The sequence below is a fragment of the Oncorhynchus keta genome, chromosome 29 (genome assembly GCF_023373465.1).
Source record: "Oncorhynchus keta strain PuntledgeMale-10-30-2019 chromosome 29, Oket_V2, whole genome shotgun sequence".
Taxonomy (NCBI): Eukaryota; Metazoa; Chordata; class Actinopteri; order Salmoniformes; family Salmonidae; genus Oncorhynchus; species Oncorhynchus keta.
This window is the reverse complement of record NC_068449.1, coordinates 45,905,476-45,917,327: the sequence shown is the minus strand read 5'-3', so window position 1 is coordinate 45,917,327 and position 11,852 is coordinate 45,905,476. Positions and strand designations below refer to the sequence as shown.

Sequence of the window (11,852 nt, the reverse complement as noted above, 5' to 3'; positions counted from 1 at the left end):
CCATCCTTCCCCCACTCTTTATCTCTCCATCCTTCCCCCACTCTTTATCTCTCCATCCTTCCCCCACTCTTTATCTCTCCATCCTTCCCCCACTCTTTATCTCTCCATCCTTCCCCCACACTTTATCTCTCCATCCATCCCCCGCTCTCTCTTCTCCTCTCGGGAGTGATTTCAACTCTGTTCAGAGTCAGAGTGTCTATGTATCTGCTGCATTAAGCCGCTCATGTTTAATAGTAGAATCATTTTGAGGCTTAGTTCTAAATGCGGCGCATCAGAGGTTCAAACCACTCTCCTCTACCCAGTCAGTCTCTTAAAGTAAATACATCTCTTTCAACTTTTCTTTTTTTTCAGCTAGTGGCCAGATTGATTCTTATATTTGTATGTTTTCTCTCTCTCTCTCTCTTTCTCTCTCTCTCTCTGTCCCTCTCTTTCTCTCTCTCTCTGTCTCTCTGTCTCTCTGTCTCTCTCTCTCTCTCTCTCTCTCTCTCTCTCTCTCTCTCTCTCTCTTTCTCTCTCTCTCTGTCTCTCTCTCTCTGTCTCTCTCTCTGTCTCTCTCTCTCTCTCTCTCTCTCTCTCTCTCTCTCTCTCTCTCTCTCTCTCTCTCTCTGCATCCGAAATAGGGTGCTATTTCGGATGCAGACCCTGTGATGTGGTTTGCTACAGAACACAAATATGCCTCTTTCTCTCCCTCTATCTATCCTTCTGTCATCAACACATCCAACCTATCCCATGTTAACCCTCTGTATTTTCCTCTCACTATCCTATATGAACTCTCTCCATCTCTGTCGAGCTCTCTCTCCCTCCATCTCTCCGTCTATCCTTTCATAATCACGGTTTGATTAAATGACAGATCTGTAAGTGAACCCGCGAAACCTTTCCCCCACCTCTTCTCCTCTCCTCCTTGCTTTCCCCCAATACCTATCTCCCCCACCACTCTCTCTCTCTCCCCCTGCCACTCTTTCCCCCGCCATTCTCTCCCCACCCATTCTCTCGCTCTCTCTCCCCCACCATTCATTCTCTCCCCCACCATTCTCTTTCCCCTGTCACTCTCCACTCCCTCTCTCCCCTGCCACTCCTCCCCTGCCATTCTCTCTCTCTCTCCCATTCCTCTCGCCACTCCCTCTCTCTCCCCTGCCTCTCTCTCTCCCCCCCCTTCTCTCCCCTGCCACTCTCTCTCTCCCCTGCCACTCCCTCTCTCTCCCTGCCACCCTGCCACTGTCTCCCCCCTGCCACCATTCTCTCCCCCACCATTCTCTCCCCTCCACTCTCTCTCCCCTGCCACTCCTCTCTCTCCCCTGCCACTCTCTCTCTCCACTCCACTCTCTCTCTCTCTCTCTCTCTCTCTCCCCTGCCACTGTCTCCCCACCATTCTCTCTCTGCCACTCTCCCCCCCCTGCCACTCTCTCTCCCCTCACCCTGCCACTGTCTCCCCACCATTCTCTCTCTCTCTCCCCTGCCACTCTCTCTCTCTCACCCTGCCACTGTCTCCCCCACCATTCTCTCTCTCTCTCCCCTGCCACTCCCTCTCTCTCACCCTGCCACTGTCTCCCCACCATTCTCTCCCCTCTCCCCCCTGCCACTCTCTCTCTCACCCTGCCACTGTCTCCCCCACCATTCTCTCCCCTGCCACTCCCTCTCTCTCCCCTGCCACTCCCTCTCTCTCCCCTGCCACTCTCTCTCTAACTGTGGTATTACCATCATTTCCCATCACCGTATAAACATCCACTGCTCCATGTTTTCATGTTACTCCTCTGATTCCCCCATAACAGTTCAAATGGTGTCTGATGGTGTCCCACCGTGATATATCACAACTGTGACATCATCATCTGACGGCAGCCATTACAGAACACAGGTAGTGTACACACAAACAAAACTGTAGGTGGGTGTTGAATATTTGGCTCGAAATATGTTGAGATGAGAGGAGGATGGGATCAAAACTAAAGGGGGAGAGAGAAGAGGAGAACAAGATAGAGAAATGTGGAGAGATTGAGAGGACTCGGAGAGAGTTGCAATATTAATTTAATTCTGGATAGTTTTGATCCCTCTCTCCCCGCATTTCTGTGCAGTGATACACCTGTAACAGGCCAACAGAAGGGGCTTAGGGATGATGCCTGCGCCCCAAATTGCACCCTATTCCCTACACAGTGCACTAAGTAGAGCACTATATAGGGACCTTTGAGACGTGACCCACGTCCCCGACACGGACGGATTAGCGTAAAACCTTTCTCTCCCCTCTCTCTCCTCTCATCTCCTCTCTCTCTCCTCTCCCATCCCCTCTCTCATCTCCTCTCTCATCTCCTCTGTCTCTCCTCTCTTTCTCCTCTCATCTCCTCTGTCTCTCTCCTCTCTCCTCTCTCATCTCCTCTCTCCTCTCTCATCTCTCATCTCCTCTCTCTCTCCTCTCTCTCATCGCCCCTCTCATCTCCTCTCTCATCTCCTCTCTCTCCCCTCCCCTCCCCTCTCATCTCCTTTCTCCTCTCTCTCTATCTCCTCTCTCCCCTCTCTCTCCTCTCCTCTCTCTCTCTCCTCTCTTTCTCCTCTCATCTCCTCTCTCTCTCCTCTCTCTTCTCTCCTCTCTCTATCTCCTCTCTCCCCTCTCTCTCATCTCCTCTCTCATCTCCTCTCTCTCTCCTCTCTTTCTCCTCTCATCTCCTCTGTCTCTCTCCTCTCTCCCCTCTCTCTCCTCTCTCCTCTCTCATCTCCTCTCTCTCTCCTCTCTCTCATCGCCCCTCTCATCTCCTCTCTCATCTCCTCTCTCTCCCCTCCCCTCTCATCTCCTTTCTCCTCTCTCCTCTCTCTCTATCTCCTCTCTCCCCTCTCTCTCTCTCCTCTCTTTCTCCTCTCATCTCCTCTCTCTCTCTCCTCTCATCTCCTCTCTCTCTCCTCTCTCTTCTCTCTTCTCTCTTCTCTCTATCTCCTCTCTCCCCCTCTCTCATCTCCTCTCTCTCTCCTCTCTCTCTCCTCCTCGCTCTCTCTCTCCTCTCTCTCTCTCTCTCTCTCTCTCTCTCCTCTCTATCTCCTCTCTCCACTCTCTCTCTCATCTCCTCTCTCATCTCCTCTCTCTCTCCTCTCTCTTCTCCTCTCATCTCCTCTCCTCTCTCTCTCATCTCCCCTCTCTCTTACTCCTCTCTTTCATCTCCTCTCATCTCCACATCTCTCCTCTCTCTCTCTCATCTCATTGTTCCTCTCAGATCTCTCTCCTCTCTCTCACTCCTCTCTCTCTCACAGACACACATCTCTCATCTCCTGCTCTCTCATCTCCCCTCTCTCATCTCTCATCTCCACTCTCTCTCTTCTCTCTCCCATCTTTCATCACCCTCTCACTCCACATCTCTCCCTCTTTCTGAGATAATCTCTGTGTGTAATCTGTTGTCATCTGTCATTGTTCCTCTGATGGGACAGATTTAATCGTCTAGTCTAGCGTGACCTGACAGAGAGGAAGACACAGAACTACACCCACACACTCTCGGACACACATATTATGTCACACACTGCTGTGTACACACAGAACTACACCCACACACTCTCGCTCACAGACACACATATTATGTCACACACTGCCCTGCATGTACACACACACACACACACACACACACACACACACACACACACACACACACACACACACACACACACACACACACACACACACACACACACACAGTGAAGAACAAACACCATTGTAAATACAACCCACACAATTATTTGTACAAATGTATAGTTGTCTTCCATGCCAAATGGTGTGTTTGTGTGAGCCAATAAAGCCCTTGAATTGAATTGAGAATTGAATTGAGAGACACTCATGCATGCACACACACCGTGACCCCACTCTCCAAGGGAGTCTCAGGGGGAACGGGATATGAAAAAAAGATTTCCATTTCACCACAACCTCTATAGGTTGCACTCTTGTACACGTGTGAAAAAGGACATGCATAAGCACCCTGTATTTGACCTTTTGACCCACACGCAAACACACGCGGAAGATTGACTGAGGCTCGGTTCGCCAAACAATGTTTTGCTACAATTAGATGCCGTCAGCACAATCTTCTCCACTTCAATTCCAGACAGAAAACATCCTTTCACTCAACTCAAAGGAGGCGTGAAACGATGCGGAAGAACAAGCTCCCCTCACAACAATAGTCGTATTTTAAGAGAATAAATGAGAAAAATGGAGACACGACAGCCAAATGAATAGGCAGGACGATGGAGAGGAAGAGGGGGATTAATGAAGAAAGGGATGACGGACGGAGGAACAAGAACACAAACGGGCGATGGAGGTTATTTGAGGAGGAGCAGAGCGACAGAGGTGTAAAAGGTGAACATCAATTTATAACGAGGGAACAACAGTGTGACAGAAATAACAGCAACAGGATGTTGGTGTCAACGGCACAGGAAGCCACACCGTTGCAGAAATCAGAAGTTGGTGCGCGCGCGAGACCCCTCACTCGTCACCTCCACATCTTTCTGTATCCCCCTTTCTTTCTCACAACACGCTTTTCTCTCCGTCTTGCTTTCATCCTGCTTTTCATTGCCTTCTTGAGCATCCGGTTCACTTAATATATGCCATTTAGCAGATGCTTTTATCCAAAGCGACTTACAGTCATGTGTGCATACATTCTACGTATGGGTGGTCCCGGGAATCGAACCCACTACCCTGGCGTTACAAGCGCCATGCTCTACCAACTGTGCTACAGAAGGACCACTTCTAAGTACGAGGTCCAAACATTTTATTCAACAACAAACGTTACTTTATTCAATAAAAGAAGTGAATGACTGAATTACGTACAGTGACCCCCCCCCCCAAAAAAAGATATTATGTGCTTAAAAAAATATTACAATTAGCATAAAAATATTAAAAATATAATAAAATATGAAAAATACATGTACAGTGTATTGTCATTGTGGATGAAGGATATGACTGATGATGATGATGATCACAAGTTATAAGAGTCGTAATCACTGTTTCTGTTAGACGAAGGCTCTCGGCTGGTGTTCACCGTCAGCCTCTCCAATCCTGGGAGAACGAGAGGGAACGTAAACGCTTTAGGGTCTAATACTAAAATTGAGATACCTTTGCATGCATGCGTCATTCAAAGTTTGTGTAAGTCACACAATTGTCAGGTTAGGCTTCCGCCTGTGTAAATAGAAGAGTGTGTGTGTGTGTGTGTGTGTGTGCCTCACCAGGGTAGGAGTGTCTCTTGTCTGTGTTGTCGTTAAGTTGGAGTCCAGCCTTCCCTCTATGGTAGGAGACTGTGAGACAGACAGACAGACAGACAGACAGACAGACAGACAGACAGACAGACAGGCAGACAGACAGACAGACGTAGGAGGGGGAAGAGGTGGTTATGGATTTACAACGCTTGCCAAGATGCTGTATTATTTGAGAGAGAACAACCGAAGTCTGTGTGTGCGTGTAACGTGAACTCATCAACTCCACGCATTATTCACCGATTCCACGTCTCTCCTACTTAGGCCTGCAGCTTGGCCTGGTGGGTGTGCGTGTGTCTAGGAGTCATTGACTCACCACTTTGGCTCTGCGTAGGTCCGATCCACCGACTCTGCCTCTTGTCTGACACTGAATCACAGACATAAAACATGTTGAGTAGAGGTCATGTTATAATGTTATATTGTCGACACACATGACCAACACACACCAAGTACCCGACCAACACACACCACATTACCAACACACACCAAGTACCCGACCAACACACACCACATTACCAACACACACCAAGTACCCGAGCAACACACACCACATTACCAACACACACCAAGATAACATGCCTCAATGACAAAAGAAACACTTGATCCATAACTGACAAAATACGAATCAAATAAATGCCACACCGATCCTGGTATCAACATCCTTTTCTTTTCTGCCATGACCTTATGACACATTATTTGATCAACTGCTATTGGATCGGTCCAAGTACTGTGGACTTGTTTCTTTAAGAACTTTATTGCAGTAATTGAAGTACTTTGTTGTCATCCTAAATGTACGCTCATGTGTTCAGTGTTTAGATCTGGGCCCGTTAACGCACTGCATCTCAGCGTAGAAGTGCTGATCTGGGATCAGCATTGGCCTTTTGGATCGTAATGAAGACGACGAGTACATGAACGGATCCTAGATCAGCGCTCCTACGCCGCCAGGCTTTGTGGATTCAGGCCCAGGTGTCTGGTACTCACGTCTCCTACGGAGGGCCTTGAGGGAGGGCTGCCCGAAACGCACCATCAGCACCACCAGCACCAGAACACACAGCAGACCAGTCACCACCTTATAGCCCACTAACTGATCTGAGACGACTGGAGTGGAGAGGAGATGAGATTCATATTTAACCGTGACTTTACTAGGCTGGCCCCAGATCTGTTCGTACAGTCTTACCAACTCCTATGGTCATTTGGCAAGACAACCTAAATAGATACGGGACCAGGCTATTGTTTTACAGCACCGTATAAAACACTGACAAAAATATGTCAAAAAGTGTACTTACAAAGATATTCATGTACTTGTACCCATGTGGGGTATTTCAACCCACTGTCAAGACACTTCGAGAAATATACGCAGAAAGGACACACAAACATACAGGACTCACCTTCGCATTGGATCCCCAGTGTTGTACAGGGGTTGTTGGCAACACTTCCATTCGTACTGATCTGGTAACCCAAAGCTTTAGGATTGATCTTAGTCCACTTTGGGGAGCCCTCGCAGCCCTTCCTCTTACACAGCCCTGCACGATGAAGGCTACGATGGGTAAGAATGTTAAAGCAGACTGGCAAGGAATGGGACGAGAGGAGAGACAGGTGTACGTCCCCCTTACAGGACTTTTCTTCCCATTTGACCTTGATAACACCCAGCGCAGGTAGAGGAGACTCGGGCTGGGTCGGAGAGGAACAGGAAGTGGAGACTTTACACACACAGGAAGTGGTGGGAGCAGGGGGAATGAAGGTAGCAGGAGTGGAGTTGGATGGTGTGAGAGGTTGGGAGGTGGATACCTTGATTTCATTGGTTACTACAGAGAGAGAGAGAGAGAGAGAGAGAGAGAGAGAGAGAGAGAGAGAGAGAGAGAGAGAGAGAGAGAGAGAGAGAGAGAGAGAGAGAGAGAGAGAGAGAGAGAGAGAGAGAGAGAGAGAGAGAGATTATTCATACCACGGAAACAACAGCAAAGAAAGGAAATTGGTATCTTGGAATCCATATCTACAAAAAATATTTTTATTAGATTTAAAAAAATCAATATTACATGTCATGCGGTAGTTTCTAATCACAGAGGCAGTTTTTCAAAAGTCTAACAGGGAATGTTTGTCCACCTGCAGCGGGGACTAAAATTGGCCTGAATTAGCCTAACCCTCTCTAATCTATCAATTAATACAACAAATTAACGAAACGGAAATGCTCACCCTCTACTGAGAGATGAGGTCATAAGGGTAATTATCAGACCAATGGATGATATTTACTACTACTACTACTACTACTACTACTACTACTACTACTACTACTACTACTACTACTTCTTCTCCTACTACTACTACTACTACTACTAATAATAATAATAATACTACTACTACTTCTACTTCTCCTACTACTACTACTAATAATAATAATAATAATACTACTACTACTACTACTTCTACTTCTACTACTACTACTACTACTACTACTAATAATAATAATAATAATAATAATAATACTACAACAAACAGCATCCTATAGTGTACTTACCTTTAAGCAGGGCCCATAGGGATGAGGGATGGGCATAAATGACAAAATACAATGACAAAATACCATAAAGATCAATGTATCAAAATAAACGACCAAATACTTGTATTTGGAAATGTATTGTATTAAAAAACATGTACTTTTACATTTTAAAATACAGAAATGCACTTGCAGGTACCCGGCCCCGAACAACGGTCAACATTCTCAGCAACAGTAACAGGAATGTTTTGCGTGCCGTGACTGATCCTGTTGCCTAGTCACTCGACCTACATGTGCATAGCTACAGTACATTCCGGAAAGTATTCAGACACTTTTGACTTTTCCCACGTTGCTACGTTACAGCCTTAATCTGAAATGGATGAAATAAATACAAAATCCTCCTCAATCTATCACACAATTCTCAATAATGACAAAAAATGAAAACAGGTTTTTAGAAATGTTTGCAAATGTAGGGACTGGGAGACTAGTCAAAATCTAGGGAAAGATGAACAGGGCAAAGAACAGAGAGATCCTTGGTGATAACCTGCTCCAGAGTGCTCAGTACCTCAGACTGGGGCGAAGGTTCACCTTTACAACAGGACAACGACCCTAAGCACACGGCCAAGACAATGTAGAAGTGGCTTCGGGACAAGTCTCTGAATGTCCTTGAGTGGCCTAGCCAGAGACCGGACCTGAACCCGAGAGACCTGAAAATAGCTGTGCAGCGACGCTCCCCATCCAACCTGAAAGAGCTTGAGAGGTTCTGCAGAGAAGAATGGGAGAAACTCCCCAAATACAGGTACTCCAAGCTTGTAGCGTCATACCCAAGAAGACTCAAGGCTGTAATCGCTGCAAAAGGTGCTTCAATAAAGTACTGAGTAAAACGTCTGAATACTTATGTAAATGTGATATTTGTGTGTAGATTGATGAGGGGGAAAAATCTATTTAATCCTTTTTAGAATAAGGATATAACGTAACAACATTTGGAGAAAGTCAAAAGGTCTGTATACTTTCCGAATGCACTGTGTCTCAACTGCCTCGTATCCCTGCACATCGACTCGGGAACTGTTGTCCCCTGTATATAGCCATGTTATTTTGACTCATTACTGTTAGTTGTTTTCCCCTGAGTATTTATTCCTCGTTTCACTCTTTATATTTGTTATTCATATTTGTTCTATTATCTTTAACTCTGTATTGTTGGAAAAGGACCCGTGAGTCAGCATTTCACTGTTCGCCTTCAGCCTTTTGTTCACAAAGCATGTGACAAATACACATTTCTTTTATTTGATATGTTGTTGTTTATCTACTTTAGTCGAATGCACTGAGTCGAAGTCACGCTCTATAAGAGTGTCTGCTAAAATGACCAAAATGTAAATAAATATGTGAAAATGAACATACCAAAATGATCTGCAAAAGCACAGTGGTTATTGTTATTGGCCTTGTTTCGGGGTTGGACCTCATTAGAATAATACTCAGCATCCTTTGCAATTGTACAATTTCACATTTACATTGATGTTTTAATTGATTTAGCAGATGCTTTTAGCACACCATAGTGCCATCAAAATGCTGATACCAATGCAGGGAGAAAGGGGGACGCAAAATTGTGAACCGCTATAAAAGAAATTGTGTAGAAAAGTATTGAATGAAAATAAAAATGACAGCTCTTGAAAGTATCTTGTTACGAAATACATTGGAGTTTAGCCCAGTGTAATACACGTTTTAAAATACTCCGAAGTAATTGAAATACACATATCAAATACATGTAACAGAAATACTGCCCATCTCTGAGAGGGAATAGGGACGCAGCCAAATGACTACAATTCTGCTGCTTCGAGTTCAACCGTCAATGTCAGTGTTGTGTATCAGAACACGAGAAAATTGTGTGTCACAATGGACTCACGGAAACCACGAGACTGTATTTCAATAAAAACTTACCAACATTCAGGGCCAGGACTGTAAGTACAAGCCTTCTATTCATTCTGGAGATGACCAGCTTGAGAAAAACAGGGGAGAGAAGAAGAGAAGAGAGACAATGCGCTTCAAAAAAAAAACGACAGACAGACTGAAGAGAGAGGAAACGGTGCAGAAGTCTAAACTCCTCGCTCTCCTTTCTCCCCACCCTCTGTTTCTCTATCCATAAAGCCTTCTCTTCATCTTTGGCGTTTGCTGCTTTTCTTCTGAGAGGTTTTCTGCAAACTTCCTCACTTCAAAGACAGGCACAAAAAAAAGAAAGAGAGAAGAAGAAAAGAAAGAAGTGAAAAGGAGAAGAGTGGAGGATAAGTGCGAGAGGCTGAAAGAAAAATGAGAATTGTTCACCTTTAGACATTTTTGTTGAGTCAGTCATGACCCTGATTTTCATACGCCTTCCAACAGTGAAGTGTGTTTGTGCGCCTGTGTTTGTGTGTGTTCTCCAATAGGTCAATGCCAGGTACACCAGTTGTTTGCAGCAAGATCCCTATTATGAGTTTGATTCCTGCATAGGCCACATCTACAGGTAACTGCCCAAATGAAGGAAACACCAACACAAAGGGTCAATAGGGCGCTGGGCCTCCACGAGCCGTCAGAATAGTTTCAACGCTCCCTGGCATAGATTCTGTCTGGAACTGGAGGGACGTGACGCCATCCTTCCACGAGAAATTCCATCATTCGGTGTTTTGTTGATGGTGGTGGAAAACGCTTTCTCAGGCACCGCTCAAGAATCTCCCATAAGTGTTCAATTGGGTTGAGATTTCACACACGCTTTAAACACCCTACACTAAGCATCTTTGAGACCCCTCTTTCAAAGTCACTGAGATCTATTCTTCTAGCCATGGTAGCCAATATATTTTTTGGCAACTGGGCATTTTAATAAATGATTCTAAGCATGATGGGATGCTAACTGCTTAATATACTCAGGAAGTGTATTGTGTGGAAGCACCTGCGTTCAATATACTTTGTATCCCTCATTTACTCAAGTGTTTCTTTTACTTTGGCAGTTACCTGTTCACGATGTATTAATGATCATTTATATTGTTGGGGAATTTAGAGGATTTAAAGGGGATATTATAAATCCGTTGTTAGTTTGTGGATAGTGTTGTGTACAACCTTCCCTTTAACTGTAGCGTAATACATTAGCTGTGGATTAAAGTGTCTGCTAAATGACCATATCATATTATTTTATATCCTATTTAATAACCATATTATTATTATGTTCTTTGTTATCCTACAGTGCTTTCAGGAAATATGTATACCCCTTGACTTGTTCTACACGTTGTTGTGTTTCAGCAGAAATTCAAAATGGACTATTCATTTTTTATTTCAGCCATCTACACACAATACCCGATAAGGACCAAGTGAAAACGTGTTTTTAGAAATGGTTTCTAATTTATTAAAAATTAAATACAGAAATATCTCATTTACATAAGTATCCACACCCCCGAATCAATACTTTGTTAAAAGCACCTTTGGCAGCAATTAGAGCTGAGAGTCTTTCAAAATTCTTCATGCTGTCAAATTGGTTGTTGATCATTGCTAGACAACCATTTTCAGGTCTTGCCATAGATTTTCAAGTAGATTTAAATCAAAGCTGTAACTCGGTCACTCAAGAACATTCACTGTCTTCTTGATAAGCAACTCCAGTGTAGATTTAGCCTTGCGTTTAAGGTTATTGTTCTGCTGAAAGGTGAATTCATGAATTCCTGAAAACCTCCCCAGTCAAATACAAGCATACCCATAACATGATACAGCCACAACTATGTTTGAAAATATGAAGATTCGTACTCAGTAATGTGTTGTATTGGATTTTCCCCAAACATAACACTTTGTGTTCAGGACAAAAAGTTCATCGCTATTCCATTTTTTCCCCAGTATTACTTTAGTGCCTTGTTGCAAACAGGACGCATGTTTTGAAATATTAAGTTAGTATTGTGGAGCAACTACAATGTTTATCCATCTTCAGTTTTCTCCTTTCACAGCCCTTAAACTCTGTAACTGTTTTAAAGTCACTATTGGCCTCATGGTGAAAATCCGAGTGGTTTCCTTCATGTCAACAGCAACTGAGTTAGGAAGGAAGCCTGTATCTTTGAAGAGACGGAGTATATTGATACACCATCCAAAGTGTATTTAATAACTTCACCATGTTCAACGGGATATTCAATGTCTGCTTTTAAAAAAATGT

The 11,852-nt window shown here is 44.4% G+C and overlaps 1 protein-coding gene across 1 annotated transcript; it reads right to left on the bottom strand.

The window, feature by feature from the left end:
• Window positions 1-4,800: 4,800 nt before the first annotated feature.
• On the bottom strand, window positions 4,801-9,832 carry LOC118362101 (uncharacterized). Its single transcript, XM_052486654.1, has 6 exons — window positions 9,632-9,832; window positions 6,597-7,013; window positions 6,190-6,306; window positions 5,525-5,575; window positions 5,182-5,250; window positions 4,801-5,014 (listed from the first exon to the last, which is right to left on the bottom strand). The coding sequence occupies exons 1-6, from the start codon at window positions 9,672-9,674 to the stop codon at window positions 4,935-4,937; spliced, it is 777 nt and encodes a 258-aa protein (XP_052342614.1). The 5' UTR covers window positions 9,675-9,832; the 3' UTR covers window positions 4,801-4,934.
• Between the last annotated feature and the right edge of the window lie 2,020 nt (window positions 9,833-11,852).